Source organism: Salvelinus namaycush, chromosome 11, assembly GCF_016432855.1.
Source record: "Salvelinus namaycush isolate Seneca chromosome 11, SaNama_1.0, whole genome shotgun sequence".
Lineage (NCBI taxonomy): Eukaryota > Metazoa > Chordata > Actinopteri > Salmoniformes > Salmonidae > Salvelinus > Salvelinus namaycush.
In genome coordinates this window covers 1273324-1296338 of record NC_052317.1, presented here as the reverse complement: position 1 = coordinate 1296338, position 23015 = coordinate 1273324, and the positions used below count along the sequence as shown (strand labels likewise).

The window sequence follows — 23015 nt, the reverse complement described above, 5'->3', positions numbered from 1 at the left end:
TCAAGTCCGGGCTCTGGCTGGGCCACTCAAGGACATTCAGAGACTTGTCCCGAAGCCACTCCTGCGTTGTCTTGCCTGTGTGCTTATGGTCGTTGTTCTGTTTGAAGGTGAACCTTTGCCCCAGTCGGAGGTTTTCATCAAGGAGCTCTCTGTACTTTGCTCTGTTGATCTTTCCCTTGATCCTGACTAGTCTCCCAGTCCATGCAACAGAAAACATCCCCACAGCATGATGCTGCCACCACCATGCTTCACCGTAGGGATGGTGCCAGGTTTCTTCGAAATGTGACACTTGTCATTCAGGCCAAAGAGTTCAACCGTGGTTTCATCAAACCAGAGAATCTTGTTTCTCATGGTCTGAGAGTCCATTAGGTGCCTTTTGGAAAACTCCAAGTTGGCTGTCATTTGCCGTTAATTGATGAGTGGCTTCTGCCTAGCCACGCTACCATTCGGGCTGATTGGTATAGTGCTGCACAGATGGTTGTCCTTCTGGAAGGTTCTCCAATGCCCACAAAGGAACTTTGGAGCTCTGTCACAGTGACCATCGGGTTCTTGGTAACCTCCCGGACCAAGGCCCTTCTCCCCCGATTGCTATGTTTGGCCAGGCGGTCAGCTTTAGGAAGAGTCTTGGACAATTCTTTCGACCTCATGGCTTTGGTTTTGCTCTGACATGAAGTCAACTGTGGGATCTTATATAGACAGAAGTGTGCCTTTCCAAATCATGTCCAATCAATTGAATTTACCACAGATGGACTCTAATCAAGTTGAAGAAACATCAAGGGTGATCAATGGAAACAGGATGAACCTGATCTCATTTTTAAACTCTCATAGCAGAGGGTCTGAATACTTGTGTAAATAAGGCATTTGTTGTTTATTTTTAATACATTTGCAAACATTTCTAAGAAGCAGTTTTTGCTTTGTCATTATGGGGTATTGTGTGTAGATTGCTGAGTATTTTTCTAGATTTAATCCATTTTAGAATAAGGCTGTGACGTAACAAAATGTGGAAATATTCAAGGGGTCTGAATACTTTCCAAAGGCGCTGTATCTGCAGTTTTAGACTCAAATACATAACACAGTTAGTGGTTATACAGATAATGAGACAAGCACCAATATGGATACTAAAAAACACTTTTGAACCTGTCCTCCACCCACCTCCTCCTGAATGGTGACCTGCTGCATCTCCTGGGAGAGCGCGATCTCCGCCTGAAAGGTGAGCGGCTGAACCTTCGCCGGGCGCCTAGGGCCGGGCTGGCGTCCATACGGACCCCTGCCTCTTCCTGGCTCCACATCCTGAAGATCACGTGACAAAAGGATAAGGTGTTACACATTCAATATTCTCCATGCATTACCTAAAGTGAGTCTGGTTTTATTTGGACAGGATTCAATGTGGGGATGATGTACACTGGACTATGTTTGTTTGGGAATATCGTGGCATGATGACATGTGAAGTGCCATCTCCCATATAGCAATTAAGTACTTGTCTTTCTTGCACTAAGATCTGCACTTGTTTTTTTCTTATTGGCACTGTTTCTGCTGATAGCTGTCAAGGGTCTACCTGTAATAACGGTGATATTGCAAGTATCCTCCCGATACATTACTAGGGGTGTATTCACTGAAAACCAAATGGAAGCAACCGGACAAAATGGGGAGGTCTCACCTGAACTTGCCTGATAAGCGCTACTTTTCGTTTCAAAATGTTTTCTGTTGCAAAAAAATTAGTTACAGGGTACACTAATTAATACACCCCAGGGCTTCCCATTCCAATGTTCATGGTCTATCCCGGGAGGAGAGTGAGCTGATGGTTTTGTCACAATATGTTTACCGGTAAATTCATTTGTGGATTCTGTTCCCGGTTGTGAGAGGACACATCTCCTCTTCAAAAACAATAGCACCTGTTTATCTGTATTGAACACAAATGGATGTGTGTGTTTATGACGGATGTGTGTATGTTTATGACACACCTGTGTTTGTTTTTGAATTGACATTTGGCCCCCAAAAAATCTCACCTGCCAGGTGGAAGTCTCACTCGGTCCATCACTCTCCTTCGACTCTCCGGGGAGCGTGGGTGGCCCCCTCTGGGTGGTGACGGTGACATGGCCCTTCGCTCAGCTGCCTGGGGGCCTGAGGATGAGTCCAGGGAGTTCTGACATTGTGATGGGGACGTGCTGCGCTGCAGCTGGAGGGCGGGGCCTGGCAGCCTCCCTCGCAGGCCTGGAGAGCGGTTCTCCTTCCCAGAGGAAGCATCCTTGGCGGGGGACTTGGTTGCCTTCTTGTCCTTGTCCCATTCCCTTTCTGGCCACCTAGCCTTGCAGTGCTCGGGTGACTTGTGGTTGCTGCCGCTGGGCTCCTGGTTTTGGGTTCCTCTGCTCTGAGCCGGTGGGGAAGGCTGCTTGCTAGTGCCAGGAGGAGACCTAAAGCACTCTGAACTCCTGGAATGTCTTCTGCTGTCTCTATCCCTGGACGTGCTCCGTCCTCTCATCCGATCCTTGGTCTTCCCGTCTGTCCTGCTCTTCCTGGCATTTTTATTGGGATTGATCTGCTTAGCTTTTCCGGCATCCGTCGACTCTCGTCGTCCTCTACAGGTGTCCTTAGCGGTCTGTGAGCCTGAGCCGGACCCGGGACCTGTTGCCCCTATACACCAGTGCTGCCCATTGCGCTCCCTCTCCACCTGAATCTCCCCATCCTCCTCCTCTTCAGAGTGGTAGCCCTGGAGTATGAGCCCCATGTCCGACTGTACCCCCCTGCCCCCCTCAGTCAGTTCACCGTCTAGCTCGGCTTGTATCAGGGCCCTCTGTTTCTCCAGCTCCTCCAGAAGTGCCATCTCATCATCTTCCAGTCTTGGCTGCTTGGCAAAGTAGTACAGGGAAGCGTCGTCATCCCCACAGTTTGAGAAGACATCGGTCGAGGGGTTGTCTTTACGCTTGTGCCTCTTGTGCTTGTGCCGGTGCCCGTGGCGCCGCTCCTTGTCCTCTGGGGAGACGTGCTTCTGTCGCTTGTGTTTGCTGCGGTGCTTGTGTTTCTTCTTCTTGGTCTTGGCCGAGCTCACGGCGACGCGGAGCTTCAACGAACCGGCTTCGACCTTCCCGGCACTTCCTTCTTCCTCCTCTTCACCTGACAGGTCCTCATTTTCCTCTTCATTGCCACTCCTCTCTGAGCTCTCTGCATCCTCTCCCCTGCGAACAAAAAAGATATAGGAAAGGGTAATGATTAGTCAACTGGGAAGGTCTATTGTAATTGGTTCATTTGACAACTATTGCTGGTTTATTCCACAACTACTAACGTTAGTGGTGCAACTTGAGTGTTTCTCAGACCTTTCCTTGGGGACCCCCAGTAGTTTCACAATTGTGTTCTAGTCTTGAACAAGCACACCGGGTTCAATTAGTCTAACCGGTATTTCTCCCAGTTTCATAACTGACATTGACTTGTAAGATAGCTACATAACGTTAGCTACCTACCTAAATAACGTTAAACATCTAGCTATATAACTAAGTTAGCTAGTTTCAATTACAAATGGCACATTTCTTCTAACGTTAGCTCCTGTAGTTAGCCGCGTTTGTTAGCTACAGTACCGAAACAGGCTCTCTGTTATATACGGTATTATTTTTTAAATTTTTTTGTTACGACCAGACGCAGGACACCGTATCGCGACAACTACACATCGTGCCTAAAACACAATTTAAAAAATGTCTTACGCTTGTTTTCTTTCGCCGTCACCGGTTAAGAAACCCATGGCAGCCATTTTCATTGTTTACTTTGGACATGCGCAATGGATAGGAAGACAAGGCAAGGCATTGTCTGTAAAGTAATGACCATTTTGCGTTTTGTCTGTATCCCCTATATAAGAGATTTCGAAATAATGAATCTTCTTTGGGCCTATATTTTGATGTTACACACTATTATATAATTATAAGACAATATGTAATTTACTGCACTGAAACGAACTATTCCATTAACAGTCAGTGGTCCCTAAAAAGTCAGCAGGTTGACTCATTGGCATGTTGGGATCCAGTTCGTTTCCGACGTGTTTACATTTCATACAGCATGAACTCATCGCTGATATAAATGTGACATTGTTGTCGTATATGTCTTGCTATGTACTGTAGATCTAGGTAACGTTAGCTAGCTAGCTACCTGGAATTGGGCTCTGTGGTGACGAGTGAGTTTAATTCAGCGCGATTCCATGTTTATCAAACGTAATGAACGCTAACTAGCTATCGTTGTAAATAGAAACGTTGCATATTTCAGAAAATTCAGTGTGTGTTCTTCAATATCTACCTACGTGCATGTGTTAGTATTTATTGTAGATTTCAGTTTCGCATGCATGCATTTTCCACAGCTAGCCAGCTTGACTTGTAGTGCTATGACTAAGTTCTTCCTATTATGCATGGTCAACAAGTGTAAGGTTAGACACTAAGCAAGACTTTCTCTTTATTATGTCTCTTGAATACAGCATATCTTGCTTAATCGGAGTATGGCTAGGACAAGTGTAGTTCAAACGAAGCTAATGTTGCATCCCCAACATTTTAGTTATGCTAATCTCATGCAATCCCTCTGTCTCCCCATGTTAGCTCAACCCAGATGATGAGTCCAGTCAATTATGATTTCCAGGACATCAGGCCAGTCACACTACACCTTCCAGAAGAGACGGTCACCTCCTTGTACTGTGTCACTGCTAAGGGGCTGGAGGCCCAAGTGGCCTCCTTAGTCGAAGCCTTCCTGGTTGAAGTGTACCGCTGCAGAGTGTGCCAGTTCACCAGTGGCCTAAAAGGCAGTATCCAAACACACGTACTGGAGAGGCACGATTTAGGAGCCTCCTCCTGCCCTGGTCTTCCCTGTCTTGAGAAGGACAATGGCCTTGAGGTAGGGGTGGGAGTTGACAGAGAAGATGATGATGATGATGAACTGGACCAAAATGGCTCCCCAGGCTACAACCTGGAGGATGACCTCCATTCTGTCTCAAAGGATGCTGACCAGATGGATCATATGGGCTTGGAGCGCATGTCCTTCCTGCTGCCCATGTACGGCATGCTGCCCAATATCAGTCCCCGGTCATGTGACATGGCCCTGAGTTCCAACTCGGACGGGAGCCTCCACGTTGCACAGACCTGTGAGGTAAGAGAGAAGTTTAACTAGGGGGGAAAATGTGTGTTTCAAATGCAGTGAAAATTCCAGTTGAGTGGATTTATCACTATAGGATAGAAAGGTGGACTAGTAATTTCCAATTCTATGTCGGCAATATATACTCAGATTTTATAGCTGAGAATCAGTTTTGTTTATCCTGCTCTGGTCCTATACAGGTGAGCACTTTGTTTGAGGAGGATGAGAGACATGGTGAGGAGGACGAAGAGGAGAGCGTGTTCCGATTGGACGCTGCCGACTCCGTCAACCTGTCGTGTCCAATGGGCTCGGTGGTGATAAACGAGGCCAAGGATGATGAGATGGCCCAGTCAGCTCACCTCATGACCCTGGGCCTCTGTCGCATCTCCACAGCCAACAAGGGCCTCTCAGACCGAGCGGGTACCCAGCTTCCCTCAACTCCCATCGGGCAAGAGGGTTTGGAGTCAGACACCTCCTTGGATGACAAGATGGATGACAAAATGCCCCAGTCCCAGGGAAAGCAGTCCCCTCCTCATGGCCCCAAGCAGCGGAGGTCACTGTTCTGTGTCCTCTGCCGTGCCACCCTGACCTCTAGACACTTGCTTGAGGTCCACCTTAAATGTCACAACGGGGACAGGGGCTTCAAGTGCCTTCAGTGTGGCTGGACGTCGGCCGTGTGGGGGGAGATGGAGCGCCACTGGAGGGCCCACGGGAAGAGGATGCGGCGGGGAAAAAAAGAGAAAGATAGGGGCACCAGGCCCCATGGCTGCCAGGTTTGTCTCCGGAAGTTCCGGAGTGTTAAGTCCCGGGATGCACATAAGCGGCGGCACCACAGTCAACGGCGGAGTCCTCAAGAATGCTTCACGTGCCAGCACTGTGACTACAGTGGTGAGGACCTGTTTCAGTGTTTATTCCAATTTTACCCTACTATTCCACCTAACATTGAAATTGTTTCGGGATAGAGTTGCAAAGGGAGGGTTTATTACTGGAATCTTTACCAGTAAACTACTTGAATTTTGGTTTGTCAAGTTTTTTTATTTTATCAGGTGACATCTGGTTGCCTTTTTGGGTACATATTATCACAGGTGTCTGTAATTATCTCTGGGGTCGTTCCACCTCAGAAAACACGAGAGGATTTTGACACCCAACATCTAAGATTGTTCTGAAATTGTTTCTGTAGTTAGAAACAAATAAGATAAGCATTCCTGCAATATTGTTTTGTTAAAATATAATTTAATCTCTGAAAAATTTAATCTAATTGATTGCACCCAAATTGGCAATTTTAATTTATAGGATTCAGATAACATTCGATAAATATAGTACGTAACATCTGATTTGGACAAAACTTCATCCTAACAATGAGTAAGACTTAAAAATAAATAATATTTAAGCCGGCCAGTATACAGTATCAGTTCTCTATGTTTGACAAGTAGTATGAAGCTGCGGCTTGGAGTATTGTTGGTGATGGTTTTTGCCCATTCAGAGAGAGTATTAATTGAAGTCGCTTGCAAGTGTCAAAGTACCAGGTTTTGCCCACCAGATGCTCCTGTTCCTGCTATTGCCACACCCTTTCATCCATTTTGCTGGTCTCTTGTGTTTATTAAATGTATCACAACATTTTCTTTCCAACTTTGGGTAGAAAACCAATAGCTTTTGTGCATGATGAAAATAAATTGTGATCATCCTCACAATTCAAGCCAGTCCTCAATGAAAGCAATTCAGTTTGTCCTTCTCTTCGGCCTAATCTATGTCCAGGAAACTGCCCCTGTGTGTGGTTTATTCCCTGTAAAAAAGGCCTGGTTTAGTTGTTAGACCATTCCTGTTGAACAAGCAAACTGTTAGGCTACAGCAGTTATGTTATGTTCTCTAAGGGTTTTCAATGGTAAAAGTCCCAAACACACACTACACTGTATAGTGTTTTGTAATGGTATTGGGTTGTGTTTAGTCAATAACCCATTTCTCCATCACATTTTTAGGCTTCATATGATAATTGCACCATAGGCATAGCCCTCTCAGAGAGCTGCCACATCTTGGACTATTCAAGGAGAGTTGGGTTGCTAAGAGAAGGACAAACTGAATTGCTTTCATGGGGGACTGGCTTAACTTGTGAGGATAACCACACAAAAAGCTATTGGTTTTCTACCCAAAGCTGCAGAGAAAATGTTGTGATACATTTGATAACACAAGAGACCAGCAAAATGGATAAAAGCAGGAACAGCCAGGTAGCTGGTACTTTCACTTAATTTTGGGGGGAAATGCAAGCGTCTTCAATTGCTAATTTCTCTGATCAGGGGGAAAAAACAAAAACATCACATAATACACTGAATACATTACATAGTATGAATAAACAATGCTCTGAGTCGCAGCTTCATACAACTTGTCAAACATAGAGAACTGATACTGTATACTGGCCATTGGTTTGGGTTGACTGGCTACCCACACTCCTTGCTCCGGCTAAAAGCCACGCTCACGTACATTAGTTTCTTCTCCGCAATGAGTCTGGATCGGAGTAGCCCTCCAAACCATAGCCTGACGACTCAAGCTAATTGTTCCCGCAAGAAAGGGTGGGGACCGACGATACCACGATCAGAACTAGAACTGCAAGCTTCAAGAAGGACATTCAATCTAAAAAAAAAAAACACTATTTTACCCTGTGTGTGTGTACAGTACTGTATTTATTCTTGGGATATTGTTTTTCGAAAGGAAAATATCAGGAGTGCATCTTTAATTCCCCAAATTACCAGCAGCCTTCCAACCCTATTCAGGGATGAACACATTTACATTAATTTTACCCAGCTGTCCCATCTCTGTCTGTCTTTCAGATAAGTCGTGGGACAAGCTGCACAAACACATTCTCTCAGAGCACAAAGCCTTTGGGGACAGACTGACAAACCCGGATGGACTGAGCACCCATGTTGTGTAAGTAGTTTACCTGTTCCCTTCCTGCGCCATAGTCTCAGAGCAACAAACCGACCTACTCATTGTGTGCACCCAAAATATTTAATTTCATATATTTAATATTTAATTTCATGAATACCTTATTTACATAAGTATTCAGACCCTTGTGACTCAAATTGAGCTCAGGTGCATCCTGTTTCCATTGATCATCCTTGATGTTTCTACCACTTGATTGGAGTCCACCTGTGGTAAATTAAATTGATTGGACATGATTTGGAAAGGCACACACCTGTTTGTATAAGGTCCCCACAGTTGACAGTGCATGTCAGAGCAAAAACCAAGCCATGACGTCGAAGGAATTTTCCATAGAGCTCCGAGAAAGGATTGTGTCGAGGCACAGATCTGGGGAAGGGTACAAAAAAATGTCTGCAGCATTGAAGTTCCCCAAGAAGTTTAGAACCACCAAGACTTCCTAGAGATGGCTGCCCGGCCAAACTGAGCAATCGGGGGAGAAGGGCCTTGGTCAGGGAGGTGACCAAGAACCCGTGGGGTCACTAATAACAGAGCTCCAGAGTTCCTCTGTGGAGATGGGAGAACCTTCCAGAAGGACAACCATCTCTGCAGCACTCCACCAATCAGGCCTTTATGGTAGAGTGGCCAGCCACTCCTCAGTAAAAGGCATGCCAAAAGGCCCCTAAAGGACTCTCAGACCATGAGAAACAAGATTCTCTGGTCTGACGAAACCTGAATGCCTTGAGTGGCCCAGCCAGAGCCCGGACTTGAACACGATCGAACATCTCTAAAGATACCTGAAAATAGCTCTGCAGTGATGCTCCCCATCCAACCTGACAGAGCTTGAGAAGGATGACCTGCAGAGAAGAATGGGAGAAACCCCAAAAAATACAAGTGTGCCAAGCTTGTACCGTCATTCCCAAGAAGACTCGAGGCTGTAATTGCTGCCAAAGGTCATTCAACAAAGTACTGAATAAAGCGTCTGAATACTTACAGTACTAGTCAAAAGTTTGGACACACCTACTCAGTCAAGGGTTTTTATTTATTTGGACTGTTTTCTACATTGTAGAATAGTAGTGAAGACATCAAATCATATAGTAACCAAGTTTTTTTTTTAAACAAATCTAAATATATTTTAGATTCTTCATAGTAGCTGATGACAGCTTTGCACACTCTTGGCATTCTCTCAACCAGATTCACCTGGAATGCTTTTCCAACAGTCTTTAAGGAGTTCCCACATATGCTCAGCACTTGTTGGCTAGTTTTCCTTCACTCTGCGTTCCAACTCATCCCAAACCATCTCAATTGGGTTGAGGTTGGGTGATTGTAGAGGCCAAGTCATCAGATGCAGCACTCCATCACTCTCCTTCTTGGTCAAATAGCCCTTACACAGTCTGGAGGTGTTGGGTCATTGTCCTGTTGAAAAACAAATGATAGTCCCGCTAAGCGCTAACCAGATGGGATGGCGTATTGCTGCAGAATCACTGACAGTGTCACCAGCAAAGCACCATCATACCTCCTCCTCCATGCTTCACGGTGGGAACCACACATGCGGAGATCTGTTTACCTCGCTCTGCGTCTCACAAAGACACGGTGGTTGGAAACAGAAATCTCAAATGGACTCATCAAACCAAAGGACAGATTTCCACCGGTCTAATGTCCATTGCTCGTGTTTCTTGGGCCAAGCAAGTCTCTTCTACTTCTTATTTTTTTACCTTTATTTAGCTAGGCAAGTCAGTTAAGAACAAATTCTTATTTACAATGACAGCCTACCTCGGCCAAACCGTAACCCGGACGACGCTGGGCCAATTGTGCGCCGCCCTATGGGACTCCCAATAACGTCCATTTGTGATACAGCCTGGAATCGAACCAGGGTCTGTAGTGATGCCTCTAGCACTGAGGATGCAGTGCCTTAGACCGCTGCACCACTCGGGAGTCCCTTTAGTAGTGGTTTCTTTGCAGCAATTGGACCATGAAGGCCTGCTTGACAATGTCTCCTCTGAACAGTTGATGTTGAGATGTGTCTGTTACTTGAACTCTGTGAAGCAATTATTTGGGCTGCAATAACTCTAATGCTGGTAACTCTAATGAACTTATCCTCTGCAACAGAGGTAACTCTGGGTCTTCCTTTCCTGTGGCGGTCCTCATGAGAGCCAGTTTCATCATAGCGCTTGATGGTTTTTGCAACTGAAAATTGACTGACCTTTATCTCTTAAAGTAGTGATGGACTGTTGTTTCTCTTTGCTTATTTGAGCTTTTCTTCCCATAATATGGACTTAGTCTTTTACCAAATAGGGCTATCTTCTGTATACCACCCCTACCTTGACAGAACTACTGATTGTCTCAAACGCATGAAGGAAAAAAATTCCACATTCACTTTTAACAAGTCACACCTGTTAATTGAAATGCATTCCAGGTGACTACCTCATGAAGCTGGTTGAATGCTAAGAGTGTGCCAAGCTGTCATCAACGCAAAAGGTGGCTACTTTGAAGAATCTCAAATATATATATTTTTTTTATTTAACACTTTTATGCTTACTACATGATTCCATATGTCTTATTTCATAGTTCTGATGTCTTCACTATTATTCTACAATGTAGAAAATTGTAAAAAATTAAGAAAAACCCTGGAATCAGGTGTGTCCAAACTTTTTTGCTTCGTCATTAGGGGGTATTGTGTGTAGATTGATTTAGGAAAAAACTATTGAATCCATTTTAGAATAAGGCTGTAAAGTAACAATGTGGGAAAAGTGAAAGGGTCTGAATACTTCCTGAATGCCCTGTGAGCTTCTTTTTTTTTATAACAAACACTTTATAGCCTCAAATAGTTAAAACTATAAGTTTGATCTCATGGATGGTCAGCCCTTGCATTAATGGCTATCTTTATGAATTTGAGACTGGTTATATTTCCACAACCCATCCATCCCTCAGCTGTTTACCAAAACAACAATGGCGTCGTGACCGATTTGTTGTTGTTTAAGTGCAGATTGTCCATTTAACGGTGCCCTCTCCAACTCACAGGTGTGCTTTGAGGAAGTTCACCCACGAAAGCAATTACCCACAAGACCTGCAAGGAGTGGAGCCAGAAAAGTGGAATAAGTGGAGGCTGAAGCAGAGGGGAAGAAAGGACGGAGAGGAGGGCAGAGAGGAGCAAGGGCAGAAAGCGGAGGAATCGGTGAGGAGGAAAGGGAGGAAAGAGTTCTGCTGTGCCCTCTGCAACAGGTACAGTCACTCAGAAGTGTCAGTAACACATTTTACCACAAGGGGTCAGAGTACAGTTTGTTGTGGAAGATATGAGTATTGCAGAGGCTTTGTTTGTTTATTAACTTTTCTGTGTGTTTTCAGTACCATATACACTTTCAAAATAAATTTGCCACTAAAACTAGGCCGTAAAACCATAGAGATCCTATTAAATGAAACCCCTCAAAGTTCCAGAATGGTCTGAAAATGGCAGCCATTGTTGTCAGGGAGAAATCCAAACCAGTCTAATATGAATGAATGGCAGTAGAGGCATAGGTGATGCATTTCCTGCTTTTACTTGTGCAGGAAAATAAAAGTAAGGCTTGTGATTAGGGCTGGGCAATATGGCCAAAATATCATATGGTATTTTTCAATTTTTTTACGGTATGACTATTTGACGGTATTCTATGTTTTTGATTAATAAAAGTTCTACGTTTGCTTTATGAGTAGTACGTGACCCTAGGGTGGCAACACATATATTCTAAATTATTTCAATGGGTCTTTCTCCATTCTGATTGTTTTATACTGTTCAATTCAACTTCAACCTAAAATAATTTCCTGGATTTCCATACATTTCTGCATTTCCTGCACTCATGAGATAATTTCCACACTGCCACGATATGGGCAAAAAAATAGGCCTTATTTTTAACCAAATATTGCAATTGTGATTTAGATCAAAACACTTAGATGAACTTTTGGAATCATGGCAATATAATGTTTTATAAGTCTATAGTTAGAATATAAAATAATAGTGGGCACTTTGAATACAGTGTTGTTTGACATGACAACAAATGAAAATGCCATGGACGAGTTATTGTGACAGGGTAGGAACCAAAGTGATGTTCAGTGTTTCTTAGGGGACCCTATAATCTTTGGCTACATTAAATCTTTATTCATGTAGCCAACATATTCATGCTTCGCCTATTCCTCTTTGATTTAGAAGATACTGTTACACAAACAACATGCTGATTTAGGCATCCACCAGGACTGGTAGAGCGCTCCTTGTGACGGGGTGGGACTAGGTCTGTGTGGAGTGAGTGAGTGACTGACTGAGTGAGTGCGAGAGAGATGACGACGACTCAAGTAGCGGAGTAAACTACACATGGATGTTACACACGGCGTATCACATTTAACAAACCAAACATTCAAATACCGTTATAGAAGGTTAAGTAAAAACCCAAACCGGTCCTTGCATCAATACGGGTATATAGTAAAATACGGCCCTACATGTGATATCAGAAATTGTCTAAGAATTGTCAATCGAAAATGTTGTCATAATTAAAAATACTGTTTATACAGGTTTTGTACAAATGGAATGTTGGCATATTGGCAGTTATTTAGAAACATTTATGGAATTGTTCCTCTAAAACTGGATGGCTAGCTAGCTAACTAACATTCATAGTGTAAAACTATGAATTTTAAGATTCTTAGCACAGCACTGGCAAACCATGGTTGAACAACTCCCTTGCCAAAATGGCTGACCTTTCATACCATCATAGATGCGGTAAAGAGGTCAATGGAACGGAGACCATGGCGGATAGAAGGATGCCAGATTGTTAAAATCAGATTTGTTGAACGTGCAACAAAGTGGATATTCGTCAAATCTTTCCATTGTTTGGATCGAGTTTCATTGACCTTACCGCATCAGTAGCTAGGTTTCCATCCAATTGGCGACAGATTTTAATGCGAATATTCTAAAATCTGCATTAATAAAAAAATAAAAAAATAATTCACCAGTGGTGTCTCCACCAAACGGACTTTGTGTGGATAAAAATCAGTGCGTGTGTCACGCCTTGACCATAGTAAGCTGTTTTTTCTGTGTTGGTTGGGGCGTGATAGTGACTTGGGTGGGTCATCTAGGTGTTTTTGTATTTCTATGGTGGCCTGATATGGTTCCCAATCAGAGGCAGCTGTTTAAAGTTGTCTCTGATTGGGGATCATATTTAGGTAGCCATTTCCTCATTTGTGTTTGTGGGATCTTGACTATGTGTAGTTGCCTGTCAGCACTATTTTGTATAGCTTCACGTTTCGTTTGTTCATTTTGTTGGTTTGTTCGGTGTTCATTCATTAAAAGAGAATGTACGCATACCACGCTGCGCCTTGGTCTCATTCTAACGACGGACGTGACAGCGTGATGGCGTAGTGCACAAAGTAATTTTTTCAGTAATGTTCCAAATAAAAATCTAAAATGTGTTTCCATCACATTTTCCACTCCACTCACTCTGAGTTGTCACAAAAACCTTTGGGTTAAATAGCAAATGTGCCTGCTCTAGCCAATAACTGATACAGTGCAGGTAGGCTAGTCTAAATTATGAGATTATTACGATAATATTTTAATTTGCCAAGCATCGATCAGCATGTCACCAGAATAAAACCCTCAATATTTTGAGCATCAAGCACATCAGTTCATCATAACTTATTACATCTGTAGCCTAGTAAACAGCATGCTTTCCCGACGAGTTGTAGTGGGAGGACATGTCATCGCGTGACACCAAGTTTACTTTGATATGATGGTTATTATATCAATATTTGCGCATAAAAGCATTTCTACTGACATTTCTTGCATAATTAATTTTACCAACACAAAAAGTTTCCACCATGTCAAACGAACAAATGACCTGGTCGGTCATTTACAAAATTGTACTGAAACTTCCTGTTTCAATCACAGCTGTCATGATTTCTTTTTATATATGGTATGACTTTATGCACATAAAAGCTGTGGATGGAAAGGTGGTTTTATAAGAAGGTTCATGTTCATTCTAGTGTGCTAATTCTATGTGTAAAACTTTCATAGAATCATTCCCACTTTATGGTGGTATAGTTGCAGCAAATATCAAGTAAATGCTACAGTGTGTGTTTGAGAGATACATAGAGCAAGCCCACTTTAAACAAACGACAACCTTTAAGGCCTAATGTCTACACAATTTCTGAAGCATTGATGTAGTGCTTATAAAGACTTCATAACGTGTAGTTTATTTAAAGTATGACCAGGTTGTAAATGCATCTCAATGAGCCCTGTTTCCTGCCATGACAGGAAGTTCTCCACCAAGCTGACCATGCGTCGCCACATGGGCATCCACCAGGGGGACAAGCCCTTTGAGTGTCCCCATTGCCACTACAGCACCCGGCTCAAGGCCTCACTGGTACAGCACCTCCGTGTTCATACAGGTAACGTTTTTAGACCATATTCAATCATCCTAGCTGGTACTGTAGTCAGCACAAGGACACACACACACACACACACACTAGTGTTATTCATTACATTGTTGTACCTCAATGTTCTACCTGTGTAGTAAGGCACATATTACTGTGTGTGTGACTTGTACATGTGGGAAATGTGTACGTTTTGGTGTGTTACATTTGTATTGTAAAGAGACAAGTCCAGAACAGCTGGACATGCAAAATCCAGTGTCGGGAACACTGTTGGAGGAGTAACTGGACCCTCAATTATTTGCCCATCGTGCGTTGGTTCTTACTAAGGGGCGGGGGGATGTTGCTGTGGCCCAAATTTATGAGAGAACTTTTCCCACACCTTCTCTCCCAGCAATGACTTTGAGAGCTGTGTGGCCATGGTAACAGTAGTGAGGTTGCATAATATGCCATCAGGTTGAAGACCGGAATGTTCATCCCATATAGGTTAATTTTCCATTCCACTGACATGATATATACATAACAAACACAATGTTTAGGGGAATTCAGTGTTTCTCCCAGATAAACATAGGGCCCCCCGAGAAACATGCAGGAAAGCCGACACCAATATTTACAATATAATGCAGCCATTTTTTTAGGAATTGGGGTACACTGGGTAACAGAGTAATAATTTGCAGTTTGATTCTGAACAAAACATTTTTTGGGGTCAATAGTTGGAAAGCTACTGAACCCCATAATAGTAACTGTTATTGTGCTGAAGATGATGAAAATGAGGTTGAAAAGTGGTGGAATTGCCCTTTAAGTAGCTACCTACTCTGGCCCAATAAAACAGTTATCTACAGCAGCTTTGGGTTTAAAAATGTCTTTCTACTATACACGGGGTGCAGAGTTCCCAACCTGTCCTTGAGGGCCACAGTCACATAGATTGTTGTACTTGCCTTAAAGGCCCCCTGTAGTGACTAGTGAAAAGCCAGCTTTTCAAACTGAAAAACAATGTTCTGAGCCCACCAATAATGTTGTACAGAGTTTTTAGTTTGACAATAATATGTGATAAAAGGTTCTGATTGAAGCCTTATCGTCTTGGTGACATCTGAGCTGTCAACTATCTACCTGTAGGTGAGAAGCCCTTCAAATGCCTTCAGTGTCCCTACGCCTCCATCGACAGCAGCTCCCTGCGCCGACACTCCCGCACGCACACACAGGAGAGGCCCTACTGCTGCCAGTACTGTCCCTACAGCAGGTACACACACACCCACCCACTAATGTATGTTTAGAGTTCATGTTAATCGTTTGCTAAGTCTATCTCTACTCCTCAATGGCAGCCTTTGTGTGCCTCGCCAGTCTCCCACACTGTAAGTTAGCTCTCTCTCCCTCCCTGTCTCACTATCTCCCTCTTTCTCTTTCAATCTTTCTATAGCATCCAGAAAAAGAGCTTAGATCTCCACGCACGACGCCACCACACAGGCGAGTCTTTCCCCTGCCACCTCTGTCCGTACGCTACACCGGACCGCCAGCTGCTGCTGCGCCATGTGCGCAAGCACCACTCTTCTGAACCATCCCACGTATTGGGACCAAGGACACCCAAACGTCCCAAATCCTCTATCTCTGCAGGAAGGGTCCAGTAATCCTGACAAATAACTTTCTCTGGGTCATGTTCAGTAGGCACCAAACGAAAGAAAACTGACTGATTGAGAGGGACTACCTGGACTTCCTTTTCCATTGCGTGGCCTAATGGACCATGATCCTGGTCTTGAATGGAAATGTGTCTTTAATCATATTAAACAAGCACATTTATTTTACTACACCTCACAATAGTTGATATTTCTTTAGAAATGAAATGGTAATTACATAGTAATAACCTAAGAATTTTCTGAAGTTGAATCGGTACCGCTTGCCGTGCAGGAACAGAGAGAAAAGGGTGGCTGGAGAAGGGGTCCTTATGGTGTAGCTGACCCTGCTCATTCCTGATAAATTTAGGATTTTAGACAAATCTGACGGAGTTGACCAAATCCCCGGACACATTTTTTAGGAATCACAGTTTTGAGAGAGATATTATTTAAAGTCAGAGAGGACTATTGCAAGAAACTACATACAATACTTTTTCATTTAATATTCATTATTGCCAGTTTTTTTAATTTGAAACACTTTTTTGGAGAGTTTGAAATTGGGATCCTTTGCTCCAGACAAGGGCATTTCCGGGCATAGCCAACATGTAAATGTAATTTTTAAGCTCAAATCCACCCCATTTTCGAATGTTGCTATGAGCACAACCAAATAACAGAAGTGATGGATTCGACTTCCGCTTTACTTCTCTACTGCAGCGCGCCGGTGCCAAACTTGCCAGAGTAAATATTTGTGTCATTCTCAAATTTTGGCCACGACTGTACACCCGCCCACTCAGGTCAGAGTTATTGTCATCCAAAGAGAGAAGACGCAGGTTTTCAGGGGACTTTTTATTGTCGACAATAACACGAATGTCTGAATGCATCGAAATAACCACAACAATAACATTTCAAGTCATTCAAGTTGCCACAGATAAAGAACTACCTTCAATTGAAGCACCTTTGTGTGTGTGTGGTGACAATTAAGAAAGTAATGGGCATCAACATTATGTTCTAACCGGACAACACTGTAGTGAGCAGAACCTAAGCAATTAGCATAAGTTAATAGCGTGTGAGTGCATTCACAGCCGACCCCTCAGATGAGTGTAGCACACGGGGTTGTGTGAAACTTACTAAAAACAGCTAGCTCTTCAGTGGCTGAGACAGAAGATGTTCTGACTTTATACACTGCACTCGTTGAGAGAGGTAGTTAGAAAACCAGGCCAAAGACCCCTCAGACACCAATACTCCTTAGCCGGCCCACAAGAATGGAATGGTCTACCGTATCAAAAGCTTTGGCCAAGTCAATAAAAATAGCAGCACAACATTGCTTAGAATCAAGGTAAATGGTGACATAATTTAGGATCTTTAAGGTTGCAGTGACACATCCATAACCTGAGCGTAAACCAAATTGCGTACCAGAGAGAATACTATAGAGAGCAAGAAAGCCAATCAGTTGATTATTGGCACATTTTTCCAACACTTTTGATAAACAGGGCAAAATAGAAATGAACCTATAACAGTTAAGATCAGCTTGATATCCTTTAAATAAAGGATGCACCGTGTCTGCCTTCCAAGCAATAGGAACCTCCCCAGAGAGGAGAGACCAGTTAAAAAGGTCAGAGATAGGCTTGGCGATGATGGGGTCTGCAACCTTAAATAAGAAAGGACTCAAACCATCTGACCCAGATGTTTTTTGGGGGTCAAGTTTAAGGAGCTCATTTAGCACCTCAGACTGCCTGCAGGGAGAAACTTTGTAGCGGGGCAGAGTAAAAGAGGGAGGAGCATCGGGGCTAGTCACATTAGAAGGGGTGGGAGATGAGGAAATGTTGGACGGGCAAGGAGGCATGGCTGAGTCAAATAGGAATCCTGACTTAATGAATTGGTGATTAAAGAGCTCAGCCATGTGCTCCTTGTAAGTACCAAAAACATCAACATTAAGAGACATGGGCAGCTGTGAGGAGGAGGGTTAATTCTCCAGGTCTTTAACCATTTTCCAGAACTTCTAGGGGTTAGACCCACAGAGAGAGAACTGCTCTTTTAAAATGACTTACTTTGGCCTTCCCGATAGCCTGAGTGCACTTATTTCTCATTTGCCTGAACGAGAGCCAATCAGCCTGAGGTATACGTGTGTGTCACATATACTCCCTCTCTGGCGCTCTAGGTCACCAGGCTGCTCATTATTACGCACACCTATCACCATCGTTACGCACACCGGTCACCATCGTTACGCACACCAGCACCTCATCAGACTCACATGGACTTCATCACCTTCCTGATTACCTTCCCTATATCTGTCACTCACTTTGGTTCCTTCCCCAGGCGTTATTGTTTCATGTCTGTACGCTGCCTTAATGCTTAAAACTAGCAAATCAAATTGTTTGGGGACAAACTTGGTGGAGACAACTGAGCATTGAAGGTGTTCCTCGGTAAAGATTGCCACTCCACCACCTTTAAAAGATCTGTCTTGCCGAAAAAGGTCATAACCAGAAAGGTTAACATCAGTGTTCAAAACACTCTTTCTTAACCACATCTCAGTAATGACCAACACATCTGGATTGGAGCTGTGAACCCACACTTTCAATTGATACATTTTAGGTAATACGCTTCTAGTGTTAACATGCAGAAAATAAATTGTAGACTTCCACAAGTCTGGTTCATCCTTGGGAGCAATTTCAAAACGCCTGAAGCTACCACGTTCATCTGTACAAACAATAGTACGCAAGTATAAACACCATGGGACCACGCAGCCATCATACCGCTCAGGAAGGAGACGCGCTCTGTCTCCTAGAGATGAACATACTTTGGTGCGAAAAGTGCAAATCAATCTCAGAACAAGAGCAAAGGACCTTGTGAAGATGCTGGAGGAAACAGGTACAAAAGTATCTATTGCCACAGTAAAACGAGTCCTATATCAACATAACCTGAAAGGCCGCTCAGCAAGGAAGAAGCCACTGCTCCAAAACCGCCATAAAAAAAGCCAGACTACGGTTTGGAACTACACATGGGGACAAAGATTGTACTTGGAGAAATGTCCTCTGGTCTGATGAAACAAAAATGGAAATGTTTGGCCATAATGACCATGGTTATGTTTGGAGGAAAAAGGGGAACGCTTGCAAGTCGAAGAACACATCCCAACCGTGAAGCACGGGGTGGCAGCAACACGTTGTGGAGGTGCTTTGCTGCAGGAGGGACTGGTTCACTTCACAAAATAGATGGCGTCATGAGGGAGGAAAATGATGTGGATATATTGAAGCAATATCTTAAGACATCAGTCAGGAAGATGAAGCTTGGTCGCAAATGGGTCTTCCAAATGGACAATGACCCCAAGCATACTTCCAAAGTTGTGGCAAAATGGCTTAAGGACAACAAAGTCAAGGTATTGGATTGGCCGTCAAAGCCCTGACCTCAATCCTACAGAAAATATGTGGGCAGAACTCAAAAAGCGTGTGGGAGCAAGGAAGCCTACAAACCTTACTCAGTTACACCAGCTCTGTCAGGAGGAATGGGCCAAAATTCACCCAACTTATTGTGGGAAGCTTGTGGAAGGCACCCTTAAACGTTTGACCCAAGTTAAACAATTTAAAGGCAATGCTACCAAATACTAATTGAGTGTATGTAAACTTCTGACCCACCGGGAATGTGATGAAAGAAACAAAAGCTGAAATAAATAATTCTCTACTATTATTCTGACATTTCACATTCTTAAAATAAAGTGGTGATCCTAACTGACCTAAGACAGGGAATTCTTACGAGGATTAAATGTCAGGAATTGTGAAAAACAGAGTTTTTAAATGTATTTGGCTAAGGTGCATGTAAACTTCCGACTGTAAATGCTCTTGGTTAATCCGTATACATGGATGAACACTTCACGGCAGACTGGAACCATTTAACTCTGTTTTGTTTGTAGCTACATCTTGTTTGGCTAGCTTTGTGTCAAGTCACTCCGGTTCACACTGACCTGACCGTGGCACGTGCAGAACGTAGCCCATCACTTTTTCCTACTGATCTGTCGATATATGAACTGTAACTCAGTAAAATCTTTGAAATTGTTGGATTATGCATTTATATATTTTTTCCCAAGTGTACATTTCCTATAGCTTTTGTAGCCTATAGCTTTTCCTGGAATTTCATGAGAAGAGGAATGGCTTATTATGGAGAGACTTGTATAGCCTATAGCCTGTTGTAAAGGCGAACAGCTGGAAGAGAGAGGTTAGTGATTTGTAGCCGAAGTAAGAAGCTAAATATTAGCTAGCTATTAGGCCATTCATTAGCTAAATATTAGGGCTATAGGCTGAATATTTATCTGTCAAAGTGCAAGAAAAATAAATTAACAGATTATGGAATGGCAGATCTGTAGTGCGTTCCTCCAGGCTGCGCTCTGTGGTCCCTGGGCGCTCAAAGCTCCACTATTGATTAGGCCTACGTTTTTAGACCAGGCTAATTTGAATAACCGCTCACATGTTTTGTTTCATGCCGAAATTACTGCATCGGCCAACAGCCTGGGCCTGCTTATGCAACCAATTGGATCAGTTTAGTTCTATTCTCCACAGTTTAGAAAGTCCAGAAAGGTACATTAGCAGGACACTCATATGGTGTAGGCCTATTTTGTCAGGATGTAGCCTGGTGTTAAGGTAGGACTACTATGGGAAAATATGGGCTTCTCCTTTCCAACTCCCCGCCCATTAATGCTGTAGCCTTACATTCAGCAAGCAAGAGCAAGCGTGCATCTCTCCTCCAATAGGCTATTAGCCAGTGGCGATTTTTGAATGTAAATCTTGGTAGGGCAAACAACCATTTTTGGGGAGGATGCATAGCAGCAAAGCCACAACACAATACAACATTAAACAATACATTAACTGCACTATAACAGTGACAAACGGTGCCCACAAAATGTTAGGGCCTACATAAAGCTGTCCCAACAGCAGAGTCCCAACACCTTATCACTGCTACACCTGGCTATCAGCGGAGCCTTGTCTGGCAGCGAAACAGTTAATTCAGCCTGATTTAAAGGCAGTAATATGGCTGATATGGCTGACTTGCTTAATCAAATGTGGTGTCTACTGACAATTGAGATGTACAAACTATGGCATAAGGGAACGATAAGCGGATAAGAGGCAATCCGTTTTTTCGATTAAGACATTAATGATCGAGCTAGGACGGATGTAGTCAATATAACTATTTGTTCAGCACTTTTGAAATGCACAGCAACAGAATTCAGAACATGGTCCATTCTTAGTGTTCTCCCTGTACACCAAGTGAGAACCGTAGGATAAATAAAGGGGGCATATAAGCAGACAATGAAAGCTCTTGCAATATTCAATGATTACATTTATCTAAAACAGGTTATAGGCTACATGTTTACCAGCAAGTCAGAACAGTAGGTGAAATTAAGAGGTGAAAATTATTAGGGTGAGGAACATGGGCTACAAACAGCTTACTACACAGAATACACTTCAAATGTTACTTTCTTAGCTCTCCCTGGCATATTACATCATTTATGCAGCACCATACAATAACTTTTTGGACTCACCTTGTTGTGCTGTGCTCACTTGAACAGGAAGGTGGCGCGACGGTCCTTCGTGGGCAAATTTTGTCTTCAAACTTTGTCATCAAAGTCTGTCATTCTCTGGATTTATGGTGCTTTCAAGACAACTGGGAACTCGGAAGAAAACAAGGTTAAATCATGATAACGTCAGGGATCTTCAGGTCGTAGCAATAGAAAAAGGCCAGAGTTCCCGATTTACACTTCCGAGTTGGATGACAGCTGAAAACATATTTTGCCAGTTGGAGCTCGTTTTTTCACGAGTTCCCAGTTGTCTTTAACTCACTGAAGTCCGATTTACCAGTTCCGAGTTAACAGTTGTTTTGAAAGCGGCAGAAATCATGCAGGAATTGACAGCATGGCCAATGTTGAATGTTTATAATTTTAAGCTTGGAAAAGAGACCCTTAAACCCAGAATTGGGACCACACACCAACTCCACTGAATAGCATGCCAGCGACTGCTTTGTAATGCTTGCAGTTAGCCACTGATTCCTTTCAAACCACTCATTGTTGAATTTGCGATTTTTCCAACTTGTTGTGTAATGTTTATGTCCAATGGCTGATGAGCACCGATACACTTTTTCTTTAATTTCCCTTCATTATTTCTCCTCATATGACAAGGATTAAAAAGGATTTGCCAGTAGATTCATGACTGCTAGCTAAGATTTTGAAAGTATGATGATGACACGATCAGTCCAATCGTCATTTTATTGGTGGCTAATGACCTTGAGCCATCTTGGAGGGGCACTTCTAATGTAACTCTACACTGTAAATAACTTAACTGTTAATAGCTTAACTGTTTTTCTGTATTTATGAATGATAGAATACTGTTAAATTACAGGGATAAACTTTGTCGTGTAGAATAATAGGAAATGTCAGTAAATGCGAAATTACATTAAACTTCCTGTATTTTTAGACATGCATTCTTTTTCACAACAATCTGTAGAAATACAGTAATATACATTATAAAGAAAACACTACATGTACCATTGTTTTATGGATATTTACTTTAGTTTTACATTCTAAATGCAGATAATTATAGTAAAAAAAATACAAAATATTTCTGATGTTTATAAACTGTATAAAACTATGCAAGAGCATGTAAAAAGAATGATGTCGTTTGTGATTGTACTGATATTGATCACTACATTACAAACCTTAACTGCATTCTACCTTGACTCTAAGGTAGAAGACCCTGCTATATTGTCATTATTTTTTTTACATTAATATCACCACTTCAGCAATTTCGTCCTCATCAGAGTATGATTCATTATGATCATTCATTATGATCCAACATTCTCTTCCACATCAGACACTTCCTCCTCTATTTCAAAGTCATCGCAGCAGCTTGGCACATGCATTGATAGGAGAGCGGATAGCAATCACCGAGGTAAAGACAGTTTCAAGTTGGATATTCACGCTTTCAACCTCAAAAGCTTTCAAACCACTTGAGCCACAGGCTCCAAATGAGT

The 23015-nt window shown here is 42.9% G+C and overlaps 2 protein-coding genes across 5 annotated transcripts in view; one reads left to right on the top strand and one right to left on the bottom strand.

Moving 5' to 3' along the window:
• The window catches only part of LOC120055700 (serine/threonine-protein kinase PRP4 homolog), a 30377-nt gene extending 26631 nt beyond the window's left edge, over positions 1-3746 (bottom strand). For both annotated transcript variants that reach the window (XM_039003603.1, XM_039003604.1), the window contains exons 1-3: positions 3693-3746; positions 2007-3173; positions 1153-1290 (exon numbers count right to left, since the gene is read on the bottom strand). In XM_039003603.1, the coding sequence (XP_038859531.1) occupies positions 1153-1290; positions 2007-3173; positions 3693-3745 (1358 nt within the window). In that variant the 5' untranslated portion in view covers position 3746. The remainder of the gene's footprint in view (positions 1-1152; positions 1291-2006; positions 3174-3692) is intronic.
• Positions 3747-4009: 263 nt separating this feature from the next.
• si:dkey-154p10.3 (zinc finger protein 70) lies at positions 4010-16925 on the top strand. Of its 3 annotated transcripts, none has more exons than XM_039003314.1 (8): positions 4010-4156; positions 4569-5112; positions 5298-5985; positions 7920-8016; positions 11029-11229; positions 14282-14415; positions 15514-15637; positions 15815-16925. In XM_039003314.1, the coding sequence occupies exons 2-8, from the start codon at positions 4579-4581 to the stop codon at positions 16020-16022; spliced, it is 1986 nt and encodes a 661-aa protein (XP_038859242.1). In that variant the 5' UTR covers positions 4010-4156; positions 4569-4578; the 3' UTR covers positions 16023-16925. The 3 variants fall into 3 exon arrangements, with proteins under 3 accessions (XP_038859242.1, XP_038859241.1, XP_038859240.1); XM_039003313.1 differs by having other exon boundaries at positions 4010-4193; XM_039003312.1 differs by having other exon boundaries at positions 4011-4109.
• Positions 16926-23015: the final 6090 nt, after the last annotated feature.